At 41.9% G+C, this 20,662-nt stretch overlaps 1 protein-coding gene and 1 non-coding gene across 3 annotated transcripts in view; both read left to right on the top strand.

Annotated features, from left to right (window-relative positions):
• The window catches only part of stim2b (stromal interaction molecule 2b), a 147,870-nt gene that overhangs the window by 23,476 nt on the left and 103,732 nt on the right, over positions 1-20,662 (top strand). For both annotated transcript variants that reach the window (XM_055637893.1, XM_055637883.1), the window contains exon 3: positions 10,048-10,178. In XM_055637893.1, the coding sequence (XP_055493868.1) occupies positions 10,048-10,178 (131 nt within the window). The remainder of the gene's footprint in view (positions 1-10,047; positions 10,179-20,662) is intronic.
• On the top strand, positions 12,256-12,412 carry LOC129704994 (U1 spliceosomal RNA). The gene has a single exon (XR_008724837.1). It is a non-coding gene; the product is annotated as a U1 spliceosomal RNA (small nuclear RNA).

Raw genomic sequence — 20,662 nt, 5'->3', positions numbered from 1 at the left:
TCTTAACAATCTTATATGTTTCAATGAGATATCCTCTCATACTTCTAAACTCCAGAGTGTACAAGCCCAGCTGCTCCATTCTCTCAGCATATGACAGTCCCGCCATCCCGGGAATTAACCTTGTAAACCTACGCTGCACTCCCTCAATAGCAAGAATGTCCTTCCTCAAATTAGGGGACCAAAACTGCATACAATACTCCAGATGTGGTCTCACTAGGGCTTTGTACAACTGCAGAAGGACCTCTTTGCTCCTATATTCGATTCCTCTTGTTATAAAGGCCAGCATGCCATTCACTTTCTTAACTGCCTGCTGTATCTGCATGTTTAGTTTGCCCTCGTTCTTTGCAAACTACAATATTTCAGCATTTCACATTTCAAGATTTCATAACATAGGACGCTAGTCAGCCCGTTGAATCTGCCAGCTTTCAAAACATTCCCATCAGTCCTATTCCCTCACTTATTTCCCTGTAACAGGTCATATCAGTACTTTAGACTGGACTGGACTAACGCCCAGAGTTTTGTACCATTGATCAAGAGATGTGGATTTGAATCCCAGCACACAAACTCCAATGCAAGTAATGAAAGAAAGATGGAATTTAAAAAAAAACGTTTCTCAGTAAAATTAACCCTGAAACCACTGGATGGATGAATGAACCCATCTGATTCCCTAATCTCCTTCAGGAAAGGACATCTGCCACCATTACCTGGTCTGCGTTACATATTACTCTAGATCTATTAATTTGGTTGAATGTTAACAGCCTCGTCAGTTCGGGGACAACTCGGGATGGATTATACCTGCCGGAAACCTAATAGCCCATGAATTGATATTTTTTTAAGTTGATTAGAAATTGAATTGAACAGACACTTTAATGCTTCAGCTGGAATCTCCGCAATTACTTTTAACAAATAAGTGGTTGATGGAATACAACTCCTCTTGCCTTAAGAAGCAAGGTCCAGGCTAAACCAGGGCCAGCAATCAGCATTTCACCCTGTGGCCAAAGCATCCAGTCTTCGCCACAACCATATTGTACTCGATGGTAATATTAGTGTGAATGAAGTGAATAGTGCTCCATGTGAGATGCTCCACACTCCGTTTTTGCTGTTAAAACAGTGCTATGGGTCAACCTGATGCTGTTGGGGAAATAGACACAAAGTGCTGGAGTAACTCAGCGGGTCAGGCAGCATCTCTGGAGGAAAAGGATGGGCGATGTTTCGGGTCCGAACCCTTCTTCAGACTGAAAGTAGAGGGGAAGGGTTTCAGACTGAGAGTAGAGGGAAGGAGTTTGAGAAAGTTGCATGACGAACAATATATTTGAATGCAAGGTCTAAACAGCAGCGTTGTTGAGTTTCCAGTGTAGCGCTGTGCAGCACCTCACATTCTTGGTTTCAATTCGGAGCTCTCTGTTGACTAGTGCACATTCTTATGTGTTATTATATAACGCACCTTATGCTGCAATGATTGGGATGTTTGCGAAGGTGGAAGTGGCTTTGGGTCAGCACCTGGTGAAAAAAGTGCCTGTCTTTTGAGCAAAGGGACATGGAGATTTCCCAGGCCCACAGCCAGGGGCTCTTGGCAGGAGGATGCTGGGAGGTCTCCGTGACGGCACAATAGGCATATTGGGGAAGTATGCCATGCAGCAAAATGTCTCTGCTTGCTCGGGCTGCTCCTTTGGCTGGACGACAAATAAGTAATTTTCTCACCTGTGTGGAGCTCGATGATCTGCCTGAAGCAGCAGTGAGCTTCAGTGAGGACCTGAGATTAGTGGCAGCAGCTTGGTATGATGCAGTTGTTAACATGCTGAGAGCGGCTGGGACATCGACCACTGTGGCAAAGCAGTTTCAGGACATATGAGATGACGCCTTGGATTTCCATTTGAATAAAGAATGCAATTTAGATGTTGGTCCTTTATCATGTGGAGTGGAGGGGAGGGGGGAGGTAGTTCTGGAAATAAATAGGATTCTTGTTTTTTAGATCGGTGAGGTTGAAAATCCAACTGTAGACATATTTGGAACATTTAGACATGTTTTGCTGCCGATGACATTTTAGGAAGTTTAACTGGGGGGGAAGGTGAGAGAGAGGAAGAATGAGAATCATGCTGAGAAAGAACGTCAGAAACATGCACAAAATTACTGTGCTGCTGGTTATGCTGATTTTCAACACATTCCAACGTTTCAGGCGTATGGCAGCATTTTTTAAGGTCATATTGTTTTGGATGGTTGCAAAGCACCCTGGAAATAATGGGACAGCTGGGCTGGATGTTCTCTATTACAGAGCCCTCGGGGTGGCTGTGAATTGGAAAGTTTTGGTGAAATTGGATGCCCGTTTTCTATGTGCCCTGTCTGTACCTTTGAGAGCTTACTGCACTTTGAGGCCCAGGTCACCACAGACCAATTTACTTCAACATTGGTCGAAGCAATGCAGGATTTGATACTCAGGAGGATCAACATATAAAAAAATGACTTGTGTGAAGTCCCCATTATGGTGGACGATGAAAGTCTTGTGGGGGGGGGGGGGGGGGGGGGGGGGGGGGGGGTGGGGTTACGTGCTAGGAATACTCATAAATTTGATTATGGTTCATCAGGGTTGATTAGTATGGTGGGGTGTCAGAGGTTATGGGGAGAAGGCAGGAGAATAGGGTTGAGACTGAAAGATAGATCAGCCGTGATTGAATGGCGGAGTAGACTTATAACCATATAACCATATAACAATTACAGCACGGAAACAGGCCATCTCGGCCCTACAAGTCCATGCCGAACAAATTTTGTTCCCCTTAGTCCCACCTGCCTGGTTCTAATACCACAACTCCTCCTATTATATATTTGCTCCTACCAATGTCTTGATGGGCTGAATGGCCTCATTCTGCTCCTGAAACTTATGAATTTGGTTTGTTATAACTCCCCAGTAATGTAAAGGGAATTTGGGGAGAAAAACCTTCAAAGTAAGGGGTTAAAAAAAAAGAGATTGGTTGTAATGACAACAACTCGGAGTATTGATTTGCTAAATGGCCTAATGTCCTAATAGGTCATACATACCTCATGTAAGCTACAAACTATTAATTTAATTATGTTGTTATAAATTGTACAACAATGTCAGGGGTTATGGGAAGAAGGCAGGAGAAAGGGGTTAGGAGGGAGAGATTGATCAGTCATGATTGAATGTCGGAGTAGACTTGATGGGCCAAATGGCCTAATTCTGCTCGTATCACTTATGACGTTATGACAATGGTAGGCAGGAACTTTAATAGTGGAGTACTGAGATATATACTTGAATAATTGTATCTCATTCACTACTTGCACCAAGATGAAGAAATAGAATAAGTGATGCACTAGGGTTGTTCCCAAATAAAGGGAAGGGGAGAGTTGAAGGAAGGTTATATTTTATGGACTGTGGTTCAGAACGTAATTGACTCAGTTGGTTTGGTGGCCATGTCTGACCTACACCATTTCAATTCCTCCTGAATAGTTTTCTCATCTACACCTGTAATTGTTGAATGAAACATTTGATCATTTGAATGCAGTCCTGTCCTCTTTACTAATCATTAAAACCTTATGAGCACCATATTTGCTGTTATTTTATATTGTTCAATAAAAAACATTGCACAATATGGATTAGGATAAAAACAGGATTTGAAATCTTATTTGAATTTGAATTCCTTTATTGTCATTCAGACCTTTTGGTCTGAACAAAATTTCGTGCTTGCAGTCATACATACAATAATAAATAACAAAAACACACAATAAACACAAATTAACATCCACCACAGTGAGTTAACCAGGCACCTCCTCACTGTGATGGAGGCAAAAGTTTTAAAGTCTTTAATTGTTTTAATTGTTCCTAGGGATAATGTTTTAATTGTTCCTGGGGATATTAGCCATAGAATGCAATGCATGTCGAGGACTGTGTGCAGTGGGAAAGGAATCATGAAATTTATGCCTCAAAAGGAGACTGTTGTTTCCATATCACCCATAAATGGAGTTGATTTAAGTGATTACCATTTCCTAGCTCTTAGTTTGCCGCCTTTATAGGTTACGACTCTTCGAGAGATCATTCAGCTTATTGTTTTCAGAGTTTTACATGCAGTTAAAATTCTTCTCTATTTCCTACAGTCCAAAATGGTAAAACAGTCCAAATTGGTATTCAGCCCTGAGAACATTCTACCCAAGTGTATTTTTCTCTTGTGTTACCACATCCTTCCTGTGGTGTGGTGATCAGAAATATATGCAGTTCTAGATGTGCCATAACTTACATAGTTCTAGCATGATCATCCTGTCTTGACTGACAAAAGGCAATATCTCAATGTGTTCTGTACCACTTTATCTACCTGTCACCCTATATTCAAGTTCCTGAGGACATGCCCTTGAAGTTGCTTTTCTTTCTCCATGTTTCTTGCTCTGCCACTAACCGTGTATTCCTTGCCTTGTTTGTCCTCCCCAAGTGTTTAAGTATTCAAGTTCAAGCACGCCTATTCAAGTATTTCTCCCCACGGATCTCCATGCTGAGTTTCATTTGCCAGTTTTCTGCCCACCTAACCAAGGTGTGGACACAAGAAACTGCAGATGTTGGTTAACAGTAAGAGACACAAAGTGCCAGAGCAACTCGGCATTTTGTATTCTCCAGAGATGCTGCCTGACCTGCTGAGTTACACCAGCACTTTGGGCAATTAATATCTTCCTGTGGCTTTGAGCTATCTTCCTCTCCCCAATACATTGTCAATTTGAAGCATCTCAATCACGGTGCTTAAATTAAATCCCAAGAAATATATCATTAAATTCAGCCCTCTACCCATTTACCTTGTGTTTGGTGTGGGTGACCAAGGTTGGACTAACAATTGGAACAGGGCGGAGAGTATGGTGGTTTGGAGAGAGTAAATTCAGTGATAGAGTGGGGAGGGGGTGGGGCAGGAACTGTGCAGCTGAGGTAAGGACTTCGATACTTTGAGTTCATCGAGGGAGTGATGGAACGAACAAAGGAATAAAAAGAAAAATTGTGAACGTTGTGGGGCTTGTGGTTAGTCATTTAATTTCCCTAACAACAATTTTAATTGAAACTATACCTGCAAACATTACTTTTAAGCCAAAATGTTGTGCAGTAGATTTCAACGTGCCACATACGTGTAAAGTTTAATTTCCTTTCGAACAACTGTGTACATAACAACATTTTCCTTTGACTTTATCATTGGCATTTGTTTGCATATCTTGTTATGCTTGAATAAGATTCATTAGAGTTTATTCATCACATGCACCGTATATGAACTGGAACAATGAAATTCTCACTTGCTACAGTTTTACAGGCACATTAACAACATCAAATAAATATACAATAAATTATAAGCTATTCTAAATAATCTAGACCATAATAGTGCAAAAATCAAAGTACGTGGAGCATCTATAGCAATGCAAAGTCTGCAGTGATTCAGTGCTGATCTAGGGATGTGGTTAGGGCTGTGCAGGCTCAAGGGCCAGGTGGGTGATAGGAAGAAGCTGTTCTTGTACCTAGATTTCACGGTCCCTGGCCGCTTGCACCTTCCTCCCGATGGCAGCAGTGAGTGTGGCCAAGGAAGTGTGGGTCGTTGATGATATTAGCTGCATTTTTAAGGGAGTGTTTTCTGTAGATTCCTTTGGTGATGGGGAAGTCAGTACCCATGGTAGACTGGGCATTGTTTGCCACTTTTTGTAGCCTCCTTCGTTCGAGACAGTTCGAATTTCCGAACCTGACTATGATACAACCAGTCAGTTTACCTATAAAAGTTTGAAAAATATTCAGTCAGCACATCTATAAAAGTTTGAAAAATATTCTAAATCTCCTCAATCGTCTGAAGACATAGTAGCATTGGTAATCTTTCTTTATAATCACAGCAATGTGTTGGGCCACGGGCAGATGATCAGAGATGTCTCCACCCAGGAACTTGAAGCTGTTTACTCTGTTCACTGCTGTTCCACCCATGAAGTCAGTTGCATGGTTCCTCGACTTCCTTACTGAAATCAACAAATCAGCTCCTTGGTCTTATCTCGGTCTAGCTAATGTTGAGAGCAAGATTGTTGTTTTGCCACCACTCAATCAGATTATCAGTCTCTCTCCTGTACTCTGACTTCTTGTTCCCCATTATTTCTCCAACGGCATTGTTATTGTTGGTAAATTTAAAGATGGCATAGGAATTGAGAGTCAAGAGTGTCACGAGTCAACAATCAAATATATATATATAAAAAATACAAACAAACAAACAATAATGCAAAGATAATGAAAGGTGGGAGACAATGAGATAAGAAAGGCGGGAGAGAGAATACAGGGAATTATAGACCAGTTAGCTTGACATCGGTGGTGGGGAAGATGCTGGAGTCAATTATAAAAGATGAGATAGCCGAACATTTGGATAGCAGTAACAGGATCGGTTCGAGTCAGCATGGATTTGTGAAGGGGAAATCATGCTTGACTAATCTTCTGGAATTTTTTGAAGATGTAACTAGGAAAATGGACAAGGGAGAGCCAGTGGATGTAGTGTAGCTGGACTTTCAGAAAGCATTTGATAAGGTCCCACATAGAAGATTAGTGGGCAAAATTAGGGCACATGGTATTGGGGGTAGAGTGCTGACATGGATAGAGAAATGGTTGGCAGACAGTAAACAAAGAGAAGGGATTAACGGGTCCCTTTCAGAATGGCAGGCAGTGACTAGTGGGGTACCGCAAGGCTCGGTGCTGGGACCGCAGCTATTTACAATATACATCAATGATTTGGATGAAGGGATTCAAAGTAACATTAGCAAATTTACAGATGACACAAAGCTGGGTGGCAGTGTGAACTGTGAGGAGGATGCTATGAGAATGCAGGGTGACTTGGACAGGTTGGGGGAGTGGGCAGATGCATGGCAGATGAAGTTTAATGCAGATAAATGTGAGATTATCCACTTTGGTAGCAAAAACAGGAAGGCAGATTACTATCTAAATGGCGTCAAGTTGGGAAAGGGGGAAGTACAACGGGATCTGGGGGTACTTGTACATCAGTCTATGAAAGTAAGCATGCAGGTACAGCAGGCAGTGAAGAAAGCGAATGGCCTTTATAACAAGAGGAATCGAATATAGGAGCAAAGAGGTCCTATAGGTTATACTGAGCCCTAGTGAGACCACACCTGGATTATTGTGTGCAGTTTTGGTCCTCTAATTTGCAGGGCATTCTTGCTATTGAGGGAGTGCAGCGTAGGTTTACAAGGTTAATTCACAGGATGGCGGGAGTGTCATATGCTGAGAGAATGGAGCAGCTGGGCTTGTACACTCTGGATTTTTGAAGGATGAGAGGTTATCTCATTGAAACATATAAGATTGTTAAGGGCTTGGACACGCTAGAGGCAGGAAACATGTTCTCGATGTTGGGGGAGTCCAGAACCAGGGACCACAGTTTAAGAATAAGGAGTAAGCCATTTAGAACGGAGACGAGGAAACACTTTTTCTCACAGAGAGTGGTGAGTCTGTGGAATTCTCTGCCTCAGACATGTTCTCTGGATGCTTTCAAGAGAGAGCTAGATAGGGCTCTTATAAATGGTGGAGTCAGGGGATATGGGGAGAAGGCAGGAACGGGGTACTGATTGGGAATGGTCAGCCATGATCACATTGAATGGCGATGCTGGCTCGAAGGGCCGAATGGCATGCTCCTGCACCTATTGTCTATTGTCTCTCCTCAAACGCCGAAACGTCTATTGACAAAAACAATGTATGGCTCACATGGGTATATAAGAGAGTGGAGGTGTGGCCTGAGTATGTGGCCCCAAGGCATCCTGTGCTGAGGGACAGTGATGACGAGGTGTTGCCAATGTGTACTGATGAGGGAGTTGACGATCCGGTTTCATAGGGAGGAGCAGTGACCTGGTTACCTTTTTTTTTTTTTGTTTATTTTATTAGAAGTTAATACAGCACAAAACAGTACAGTGGAACCTAATTTTAGGTGCCAACTATGTAATACCGTAATCCATTCTATGTACAACCTCTAGTTTTATGTTATAAGAAGGAAGTAAGCAGGACAAGAAAAAGAAAACAATAGAAAGAGGAAAAAGTGGAAAAATAGATGGTAGAGAGTAGAAAAACGTGAAGTGTGTATATAAAAAATAAAAAAGGAAGAGAGAAAGTGGAAAGTAGCAATAGAAGAGAAGGCCCCTTAAAAGAGAATTTTTCAAATCTGTATTCGGAGATGTAGATCTATCCGCGTCATGAACTGAAATCAGCAATCTTTACGGTACCGCTGCATCACATGATTCCAAAAAGTCGATGAAAGGAGACCAACTCCTTAAGAATTGGTCATATTTATCTATTAGTCGGAGTCTCATTTCTTCAAGGCGTGCTATGTCCATCATATTCCTAATCCACATTTTAACAGTTGGTGTGGTTGTATTTTTCCAAAATTTAAGTATCAATTTCTTTCCAATTATTAACCCATAATTAAAAAAAACATTTTGATCTTTATTTAAATTGGTATCTTCTCCTATTATTCCAAATATAATCCATTCCGTTTTGGGTTCTATTCTTGACTTGAAAAGCTTTGTAAATATATCACTCCAAAATTTATTCAACTTTGTACATCCTACAAATGAATGTGTTATATTAGCGTTTTGAAACAAACATTTATCGCATCTGGGAGAGACGTTTGGATAAAATTTATTCAACCTCGTTTTTGAATAATATAGTCTATGTAATAATTTGAATTGAATTAAATTATGTCTTGCATTAATAGAACAGTTATGTGTATTCATCAAATACTTTTCCCATCTATCCTTCGAGATCTTTATCATTAGCTCATGTTCCCAATCTTCCCTTACTGCTTCTGTTGAGGGTGATTCTCTATTTAATATATTATTATAAAAGTATGATATTAATTTTTGTGAATCAGCCTTAATATTCATTGCTTCTTCTAAAGGATCTAAAAATATAGTTTGAAATCTATGTGTATATTTCTTCATAAAGTCACATACCTGTATATATTTAAAATATTGATTATCCTTCAATTTAAATTTTAATTTTAATTGTTGAAATGATAACAGTTTGCCCAATTCATACATATCCCTGGTGACCTGGTTACCTTTAACGATGATTTGGAAGGGATGTTGGTGTTGAACTGTTGATCTGTAGTCGATGATCAACAGCCTGCCAAACCAAGTTGTCCAGTGCAGAAAGGAGAGCAAATGAGATTGCATCCACTGTCGATTTGTTGCTGCGTTATGAGAATTGAACTGGGTCCAGGTCATTTGAACTGGATCCCGTTGGTAATCGTTGATGCACGGCATCTTGCTCTTCTTGGGCTTATGGATGTCTTTTTAAAGCAGGTTAGGACCTTGGATGGATAGTACTGATAGGGTGAGGGTGACAGTGAAAACTCCAGTCAGTTGGTCTGTGCAGCTTTTGAGAACGTGTCCATGAACATTATCAGGACCAGCAATTTCCAGGGGTTCACCCTCAAATAGGATCTTCTGATGTGGGCCTCGGTGACTGAGATCACATGGTTGCTGGGGGTTGCGTGGGCTGGTGAAAATATTCTACTCCAGAATGTCATTCTACTCCAGAAATACTGTTGTGCGAAGTGTTTACAATGACAGCTTCTATTATAAATTTGGACATATTTTTGCTTATAAAAGAAGAGCTGTCTTAAAATGAGAAATTAGTTACATTTGCAAGATCTTGGTCTATGCTTTCTAATTTGCTCCACTTAAAATCTACATTTTCTGTAGAATTCTCACGTAGAGTGGTATGGGAAATCGACTACAGGCGACCTCTGTGTTACGGCTGTTTAGGTTATAGAAACTAGCCCTTAACAGAAGCTATAAATCACTGCCCAAAAATATGGGAATACAATTCCCTGCCATACAATTTATGTGGGGGTAAAAAGTGAATAAATAAACACAAAAAGTAACTTTTTCCAATTGGTGTCTCTTGATGTGGCTTCACAACATGGCCAGTATTCAGGGAATGCAACAAACCCTTCCGTGACATGCTGTATGGAAAAATATACCACAGCCCTTGTTCCTCATTTCAAGATCATAGTCTGACCTTTTACCCTTTACTTAAAGATAACTGCATGACCTTCAGCCCAGCGTGCCTGAATGAAGATGATCGGCATTCGCTCGAGGCTATTCGAATGTTACACAAACAAATGGATGACGATGCTGATGGCGATGTTGATGTCGAGGAGAGTCACGAGGTAAGACATATTTTTGAACAAAGACCATCTTAAAGTAATAAATTCTGAGCTTTTGTAATGTAGACTTCATACCCCATTTGTGATTCGTGTTTGTGATGTAAATAGAGATCAAATGAACAGGGTGTTAAACAATTAAAGATACTATGATGCAGTCTACCTTTGGATAACTTGAAGATCCTTTGTCTTAAGGAAATGTTGATGGACCTTGTGAACGAGTACAGATGCCTATGTGCTAAGTCATACACAACAGAAAGTGGTGGTCCTATCCTCAGCCAGAGACTTGGTTAACCTGAAAATTATAATTGATAATTGTGGGGCAAGAGAGGGGAAAATTAATGAAGGTGTCCTGCTGTTGCTCCCTGCCCTATGAATCCATGCATTGATATTCAGGAAAGACAGAATTGTATTTGGTTTTGTTGCTATGTCTGCAATCACCTATTTCTGTTTTGACATTTATTGGTCGGAGACCATGAAGAACTACAGAATAAATCATGTCAATGGGAAGTGTTTTGGCTTCATTTTTCGTGAATATGGTGTTTTGGAATCATTCTTATACATACATATTGAATTTATGTGTATGAGAATGACATTTTCAGAAAGGATCTACTTGCTATAAAGAAAGTGCAGTGAAAATGAACTAAATTCTTTCCTGGCATCAAAGTTTTATCCTTTGGAGAAAGATGAAACAGACTGGGTTTGTGCTCTATGGAGTTCAGAAGAATGTAAACCGATCTGTGATTGAGGCAGTGCAGCGTAGGTTCACGAGATTGATCCCTGGGATGGCGGGACTGTCATATGAGGAAAGATTGAAAAGACTAGGGTTCTAAGACTGGAGTTTAGAAGGATCTTATAGAAACATATAAAATTATAAAAGGACTGGACAAGCTAGGTGCAGGAAAAATGTTCCCAATGTTGGGCGAGTCCAGAACCAGGGGCCACAGTCTTAGAATAAAGGGGGGGGGGGGGGGCATTTAAGACTGAGGTGAGAAAAAAAGTTTTCACCCAGAGAGTTGTGAATTTGTGGAATTCCCTGCCACAGAGGGCAGTGGAGGCCAAATCACTGGATGGATTTAAGAGACAGTTAGAGCTCTAGAGCTATATCAAGGGATATGGGGAGAAGGCAAGCACGGGTTATTGATTGGGGATGATCAGCCATGATCATAATAAATGATGGTGCTGGCTCGTAGGGCCGAATGGCCTCCTCCTCCACCTATTTTCTATGTTTCTATCTCTTTGATGCATCCAAAATTCTTAAGCGGCTTAATAAAGGTGTGCAGGTAGGTGATAATTCACCTGCCTTGGCTGTCCAGAACTAGGGGTCACATTCTTAAAACCAGTCTTGGCCACTGAAGGTGAGGATGAAAAGAAAGCTTTTCACCCAGGAGGCTAGTGAATCATTTGTATTACCTTCCCAAGAAGAAAGTGCTGATTATATCGAAGGCAGATATAGATTGATTTTTGGATATTAAAGGATTCAAATGATTACGTGGAAAATTGCCACTGGGTGGAATGGTCAACCACAATCTTATTGAATAGCCAACTATTGCATCCTTTTTTCTGCAATTTAAAAAATCTATTCCTGTATCACTTGCTCGTGGTTTCATCTTCAGCTAACTTTCTCCTGATGCCACCATTATTTTTTCTGTGCATGTTCTGACTCAAGAAAACACTTAGTGGCACAGCTCTTAGAACGGCTGCCTGACAGCGCCAGAGAGATGGTTTGATTCTGATCTTGGGTGCTGTCTCTGTAGAGTTTGCACATTTTCCTTGTGACTGCATGGGTTTCCTCCGTTTGTTCTACTTTCCTCCCCCATCCCAAATATGTGTGTGCTTATAGGTTAATTGGTCTCTGCAAAATTGCCCCCTCGTGTAGGGAGTAGATGCTAAAGTGAGATGACATAGAACTGGTGTAAATGTGTGATTGATGTTGGCGTTGACTCTTTGGGCCAAAGGGCCTGCTGTATCTATAAACTAAACTAAACACAACTTTTAGCTTAAAGAATGTTTCCTAAACTTATTATTTTCTTGGATGTTGAGATTTGTATTCTCCGCTATGAATGGTGTATTTGCACCATCCATAGTTACCTGGCAGTGGTGTCGGTGGTCACAGAGGCCGATCTTCCTGGACGAGGCTATCCCATTGTACTATGGGTATGCTGACGCCTGCCATCTCCCCAAATGCGGGAAATTCTACTGCAGAATTTGTGCGAGTGGGGGACTGCGTTCGTGTTGAGAGTGGCACGGTAGCGCAGTGGTCGAGTTGCTGCCTTACAGTGATTGCAGCGTGGAGACCCGGGTTCGATCTTGACAATGGGTGCTGTCTGTATAGAGTTTGTACGTTCCCCACGTGACCGTGTGGATTCACACAGAGAGTGGTGAATCTCTGGAATTCTCTGCCACAGAAGGTAGTTGAGGCCAGTTCATTGGCTATATTTAAGAGGAAGTTAGATGTGGCCCTCGTGGCTAAAGGGATCAGGAGGTATGGGGAGAAGGCAGGTACAGGATACTGAGTTGGATGATCAGCCATGATCATATTGAATGGCGGTGCAGGCCCGAAGGGCTGAATCGCCTACTTCTGCACCTAATTTCTATGCTTCTATGTTTCGCCAAGATCTTCGGTTTCCTCCCACACTCCAAAGACGTACAGGTTTGTAGGTTAATTGGCTTGGTATAAGTGTAAATTGTCCCTAGTGTGTAGGATAGTGTTAATGTGCGTGGATCGCTGGTCGATGCGGACTTGGTGGTTCGAATGGCCTGTTTCTGCCCTGTGTCTCTAAACTAAACTAAAATAAAGATTCAGATTCAGATTCAATTTTAATTGTCATTGTCAGTGTACAGTACAGAGACAACGAAATGCATTAAACATTAAACATATCAATTCAGCGTCTGTTCTTCTGAAATTCTTGCAAAGCTGACCTCTTTCCAAAAATGTGGAGACGGAATTTGGAAGTAGTTTTGTAGGAACAGGTCAAGTTCTGATAAATCTGGTCACTTAAGAACATGGAGTTTATTGATTGCTCAATGTCTGGAAATAGAAATTGAACCCAAAGTGTAGGAAGATCATAACAATGTAATAATGCCCCACAAGGTCAGAAGGAGACTTGGGTGACCAAGGTTTGTAAGCTCATTTAGCTTTAGGTGCACAGCTGTTGACCAATCACCAACATTTCCATGCCAGTGACACATCTAATATTTGTGGCCTTTTCCATGTGATGCATAAGTTTCCCCAATATATCATAGATTTTTGTAATTATGCCCACATTTTTATTGCATAATTTCAGTCAGTTGATTTGTTAGAGGAAGTGTTGTAAAAGTGAAATACTGCAAGTAAGAAATCGAGACTAAACACAAAGCCTTGACTGTTTTAAATTTTAGTTCATTTGTTGTAATCTACTTCCTCTTCTGAACTCTTGCGTGGATTTAAATCTACCGTTGTCTGCTGATCTCTGATATATCCAAATAAGAATAGAAGAGTATTTTGTAGGCGTTTTAATCAATAGACAATAGGTGCAGGAGTAGGCCATTCGGCCCCTCGAGCCAGCACCGCCATTCAATGTGATCATGGCTGATCATCCACAATCAGTACCCCGTTCCTGCCTTCTCCCCATATCCCCTGACTCTGCTATCTTTAAGAGCCCTATCTAGCTCTCTCTTGAAAGTGGCCAGGGAACCGGCCTCCACCGCCCTCTGTGACAGAGAATTCCATTGAATCACAACTCTGTGTGAAAAAGTGTTTCCTCATCTCTGTTCTAAATGGCTTACCCCTTATTCTTAAACTGTGCCCCTGGTTCCGGACTCCCCCAACATCGGGAACATGTTTCCTGCCTCTAGCTTGTCCAAACCCTTAATAATCTTATATGTTTCAATAAGATATCCTCTCATCCCTCTAAATTCCAGAGTATACAAGCCCAGCCACTCCATTCTCTCAGCATATGACAGTCCTGCCATCCTGGGAATTAACCTTGTGAACCTACGCTGCACTCTCTCAATAGCAAGAATGTCTTTCCTCAAATTTGGAGCCCAAAACTGCACACAATACTCCAGGTGTGGTCTCACTAGGGCCCTGTACAACTGCAGAATTACCTCTTTGGTGGCGTCAAAATTCTGGGTCAAAATGGTGGCGCTGCCTTAGCAGCTGTGGCTCGCCTGCTGTCCTTTTGTTTTTTTCTTTTTTTGTTTGTTCTTTTGTCCTGTTTTAATTAATTTTTGGTTTTATTTTTATTTTATTATGTTGTGCGTGGTGGGGGGGAGAAACGTGATTTTGGTCTCTTCTTTCGGGGGGGTGCGACTTCTCTTGTCGTATCCCCCGTGTCCGTCTCCATCTGCGCCGAGGCCTAATGGCGGAGCTGGCGGACTCGGAGCTGGGGCAGCGTTCCAGCAGCCAGATCGGAGCTGTGGCGTTCCGGCGGCAGCGGCGGCAGCGGCAATGGAGCTGCGGCGTTCCGGCGGCAACGGCGACCCGACAATGGAGCTGCGGCGTTCCGGCAGCAGCGGCGACCTGACCTCGGAGGATTGGCCACGGGCCCGGTGGACGACAGCGTCGGGAGCTCACAGGTCGCCTCGGAGCAGAGGGAGAACAAGGAGGGAAGAGACAAGGACTTTAAGATTTTTGCCTTGCATCACAGTGAGGAGGTGCATGGTGAACTCACTGTGGTGGATGTTAAATTTGTGTTTATTGTGTGTTTTTGTCAGTTTTATTATATGTATGACTGCAAGGCAACAAAAGGTCTGAATGACAATAAAGGCTACTTTACTTTACTTTACTTTGCTCCTATACTCAACTACTCTTGTTATGAAGGCCAACATGCCAGTCACTTTCTTCACTGCCTGCTGTACCTGCATGCTTACTTTCATTGACTGATGATCATGGAGGGGATGACGGCGAATTACAAATTTGTTCTCGCCCGATGAGACCAAACATAGGTGCAATCCCGTAGGTTCATTGAACCCCTCACTCTTTCCTTGGATCTCACTGCAAACTTCATTGGCAGAACTGGGTCAGCAAACCAACTCCAGGCTGTACTGAAATTACCATTAGTCCAGATCAGAAATCCCTGGTGCTTTTCCAGCCTGCTCATTCAATTCCACTTTTTCTGTGATGTATGGTTGGTAGCTAAGAGACACACAGAAAATGATTTTAATTGTCATTATTTCAAATCCCCTCTGGCATTTCAATCTAAAACCTAATATAATACCTAGATCTTGCAGAGGTGTAGATCCAAAGTAGAATGATTCTTTGGACCGACTGCTAAACTGTAACTTGCTGTGTTGCCAGATTATATGTATTTATGGCACTGTCCTATTGCTTCTAGTCAGGAGGCTATATGAAGTAACACTTGACTTTTACCTTCCTTACACTTGACCTTTACCTTCCTTAGAGTCATACAGCACAGAAACAGGCCCTTCGGCCTAGGTGCCCGTGCCGACCAAGATGACCCATCTACGCTAGTCCCACCTGCCCATGTTTGGCTCCTATCCCTCTAAACCTTTCCTGTCCATGCACCTATCCAAATCCATGCACCTATCCAAATGTCTTTTGAATGTTGTTATAGTACCTGCCTCATACCTCCTCTGCCTCCATAAACCCACCACCCATAGGTGACATTTGCTTGTCTTTTTGGGAATTTTTAAATATAAGTGATGCAGCTGATAGAACTGCTGTTTCACACCACCAGAGACCTGGGTTTAATTCTGACATCTGGTGCTGTCTGTGTGGAGTTTGCACATTGTGCCCGTGACCCTGTGGGTTTACTCCCAAGTGCTCCTGTTTCCTCCCACATTCCAAAGGAGTGCTGGATTTGTTCAAGATACAAGATGCATTTATTTGTCACATGTGCCAGATGGCACAGTGAAATGTGATCACCATACAGCCATACAATAAAAATAAACAACACAACACGATAGAGTTCAACATAGAAACATAGAAATTAGGTGCAGGAGTAGGCCATTCGGCCCTTCGATCCTGCACCGCCATTCAATATGATCATGGCTGATCATCCAACTCAGTATCCTGTACCTGCCTTCTCTCCATACCCTCTGATTCCTTTAGCCACAAGGGCCACATCTAACTCCCTCTTAAATATAGCCAATGAACTGGCCTCAACTACCTTCTGTGGCAGAGAATTCCACAGATTCACCACTCTCTGTGTAAAAAATGATTTTCTCATCTCGGTCCTAAAATACTTCATCCTTATCCTTAAACTGTGACCCCTTGTTCTGGACTTCCCCAACATCGGGAATAATTTTCCTGCATCTAGCCTGTCCAACCCCTTAAGAATTTTGTAAGTTTCTATATGTTAAATGTTCTATATGTTCTAAATTTCTATGTCATAAAAACATCCCCACACAGCAGAATCAAAGTTTCCCACTGTGAGGGAAAGCACCAAAGTCAGTCAGTCACCAAAGTCAAAGTTTGTTATTGGTCTCTTTAACTTGCCCTCATTGTACAGGGAGTGGATGCGCAAGTGGTATAATATAGAATTAGTGTGAACGGGCGATCAATGTCCAGCATGGACTTGGTGGGTCGAAGGGCCCGTTTCCATGCTGTAACTTTCAATTAATAATGACAGGATGACTTTTCAGAACATGATTTTAAAATCAACTGTGAAATAAGTTGATGACTGTGGTCTCACTGGCACTTGGGTTGATTAATGGGTTGACTAATGGGTTCTGGCAACGGACCTGTAACTTAAAACACCTCTTGGCTTCAATTTTGTCTCGTATTCTTCACAATATTAAAACATTTCAGGTATTTAAAAAAAAACTTAACCTTGAACATCAACAGGACTTCCTGTAATACAGTTTTTAATTTTGGAGGGGTACCGCTGAATAGCTTTTCTGGATTTTAATATGATGTGTGCTGCTGCTTAAATTGAATGGGACTTAATTACATGGGGCTTAAACACTTCAAGTTCTGTGACGCCAGTTTCAATAACAGTAAACACCATTTAAAGATTTAAAGATATTTTGTAGACTCTGTGCACATTGGTTGTGTGCTTTGGACATCGAGTACTCAGTTACCATAGAGATGACATAGACACATGTAGGTTTGATGTGTAAAAGCAATGAAGTAAATGTCAAGGTAGTCAACTAAATATGATAGCTCTGAACCAAAACCTGGATATGAGCATGCAAGATATTCATAGTAAGGAAATTACAAATTAACAGTTTTTTCTGCAGCATGTTTGATGATCTGATTAAATGTTGTGTAAGAGTATAATGTTTTATTTGTAACCAGATCTATATCACAGATCCTAACACTTGTAACGGGTGTGTCTGGTAACAAGGCTTTCTCTGAACACAGAAAACATTAGGATTTTTTTAGTTTAGTTTAGTTATACAGCGTGCGGAAACAGGAACTTCGGCCCACCGAGTCAGCGCCGACCAGTGACCCACGCACACTAACACTATACTGCACACATATTAAGAACAATTTTTACACATACACCAAGCCAATTACCCTACAAACCTGTACGTCTTTGGAGTGTGGGAGGAAACCAAAGGTATCGGAGAAAACCCATGTGGTCACGTATATACTCCGTACAGACATCACCCGTAGTCGGGATTGAATCTCTGGCGCTGCAAGCGCTGTAAGGCATCAGCTCTACTGCAACTCTACCTGTGCCAATTGGTGCAGGTCTGCCAGCAGCTCTAATCACTTTGTCTGAAGAAGGGTTTCGGCCCGAAACGTTGCCTATTTCCTTCGCTCCATAGATGCTGCTGCACCCGCTGAGTTTCTCCAGCATTTTTGTGTACCTTCGATTTTCCAGCATCTGCAGTTCCTTCTAAATCACTTTGACCATCTGGTTTTAATTAAAGCTCTGCATCCATTCAAGGGATCACCTAGAGCTCCTCCATCTGTCCTTTTCCCCATCAACCCCTTATTGTAGCAATGTTACAACATTTTGAGATTTAAAAAATCGCCTGCAATTTATCCCATCAGATAAAGCATAAAAAGAAGTTTAATTTGACACCTAATTCACTTTCATATCTTCAGTATTAAAAAAGTTGTGGCCATTTTCATACTCTGAAATTAGCATCTTGTTCCCTATTGCTTTTCCATTGACTTAACTCAAAAGCTGTGATCAAGGACAGTCAAAAGCCCATAACTTTCTTAAAAATTAAGAGAACTGAATGAAATTTTCAGTTATTATGGATTGAAGCATTCTGAAACAAATATGAAACAATCTTACTTGGATGACCTGAAATTAAAGCATATAATTAGTTAGTTACCTAATTGTAGTTAATTACAAAATGCTAGATCTAAACATCTATCCATTTCTTAAGAAAAGGTTAACATTTTTAAATAGCCTAAGTTTCCAAATAACATTCACACAATAATTCATAATATAACATGATTTTTAAATCTCATTGTCATGAATTTATAGGCCAAATGGAAGGAATTTAGTGTTTAATTTCCGTAAATTAATGGCCATTTAAATCATCAATCGAGTGAGATTTTGTGGGAAGCGATTGATTGGAACTTTGTGGTTTGCGGTGAATTTAAACCCCATATCGGCAGGAAAAGCACTGCCGGTTCGTATATTTACATAATCACATTTTCGCTGATGAAATTTTGATTTAAGTCATCCTAAGAAGCAAGTTTATATGTAAAATAAATGTCTTACCTTATGTTTTGTCCCATACGGGAGATCTGTCCCATTGTCGGCGTTGACGGCGTTAGAAGTTGCTTTTTAATTTTACTCCAGCGCAAGTCGGAACGATTACTCTGTATTACGTAGCAGCCCAAGAAAATATATCTCAGACAGGCAGGAGAAAACAGAATTTTAATCCCACCCCCCGGCCAGTGACAAAACTGCAGTGCCGCTGAAGGTACGTTTTGTAACATACCTACTTGTTGGTTTCTTTAGTTAAAATTTCAGATTCGGCGTTGAAATTGGCCCTTCGGCCCAGCGAGTCTATGCCGTATGCTAGTTCAATGTTATCCCACTTCTGCATCCCGCACACTAAATTTACAGATGCCAATTAACCAACAAACCTGCATGTCCTTGGAAAGTGGGAGGAATCCGGAGCACCCGGAGAAAACCCACAGTCGGGATCAAACCCAGGTCTCTGGTGCTGTGAGACAGCAGGTCTCCCACTGCGCCGCCATGCCTCCCTGTTCTCTTTCCTGTTATCAAACTCTCTAATTCCCTACACCCGTGCACGCTCCTGGTATCCCGCCCCCTTTCTCCTTCCCCGGTCGGTCCCCTTTAAACTACATCCATTCCTCTTTCACATTTCACTCATCGTCTCTCCTTTCCTCTCCTCTCCGTCTACATTCTGCTCTCTCCTTTTTTATCTCTCTCCTTTGTCCATCTATTGGCCAATCAAACCCCCTTTCACCTGTATCCACCATCACTTGCTGGGTTTTGTCCCACACCCACCTCTTTTCCAGCTTTTTCCCACCTGACCTGTCCTTGACCCGAAACATCTCGTCTCCATGTCCTTCAGAGTTGCTGCCTGTTCCGCTGAGTTACTCCAGCACTGGGTCTTGCTAAAGATTCAAGCATCTGCAGTTACTTGTTCCTCCATCTCCCTAGTCTCCTCTAAACATTGCATTTATGTAGTTCCTTGCATGTTTCCTGCTGTGCAGCAGTGCTTTACAACCTATGAGTTATTTCTTGTTGAGTAATGAACATTGTAATATCAGAAGCATAACTGCTACTTTGGATACAGCAACCTCCAACATAGAGCAACGTGATAATTACCAGATATATTTTTATGTTGCTAATAGAGAGAGAAATTTTGGCCAGAATACAAGGGAGAATTCTCCTACTCCCCTTCAAAATAGTTCTGTGCAGTCTAAATGGAGGAAAACTAACTGTCTAATTTCCCCATCAATAAAGAGGGGGATGTACAGCAATTGTTGCCTGTGCCAATTTGGAACTGCAATAGAAAGAAATGTACAGAATCTTTGGCTTCCGTATTTGTCTTTCTTGAATGTTTGGCTGCATTGTGCCAAATCTGTAAATTATCGGCAGCAATTAACAATGAGTGCTGACATCACTAGTCTATGCTATGCTCTGAGTCCTCCGGTTCTCTGAGTCCTCCATTTCTGCAGCTGTGGCATCATAGTTCTGATCTATGCTCATTCCACTTTGCATTGCAACAAAACAGGCACAAGGCAGGCACTCCCTCCCCTGCGTTGCCCAATTGTACAATGGAAGTGAACCGGAAGAATTGGAAGGTATAGTTTCCTCATTCCTTAGGAAACGGGGGTTTCCCTCTCCATTTTAGATGAGGCTCTCCTTAGTGTCTCCTTGATATCCCGCAGCTCCGCTCTTGTTCCCCCTCCCCCCCCATTCGCAACAAGGACAGACTTCCCTTGTCCTCACCTGCCACCCCATCAGCCATCGCATAGAGCATATAACCCTCGAACACTTTTGCCACCTGCAACGAGATCTCACTACTGGCATCTTCTCATCTCCACCCCTTTCTGCTTTTTACAGAGACCGTTCCCTCCGCAACTCCCTGGTCAACTC

This window comes from Leucoraja erinacea, chromosome 1 (assembly GCF_028641065.1).
Source record: "Leucoraja erinacea ecotype New England chromosome 1, Leri_hhj_1, whole genome shotgun sequence".
NCBI classification, from domain to species: Eukaryota; Metazoa; Chordata; class Chondrichthyes; order Rajiformes; family Rajidae; genus Leucoraja; species Leucoraja erinaceus.
Note: the sequence above shows the minus strand (reverse complement) of the source record. Positions and strands in the feature narration are given on the sequence as shown.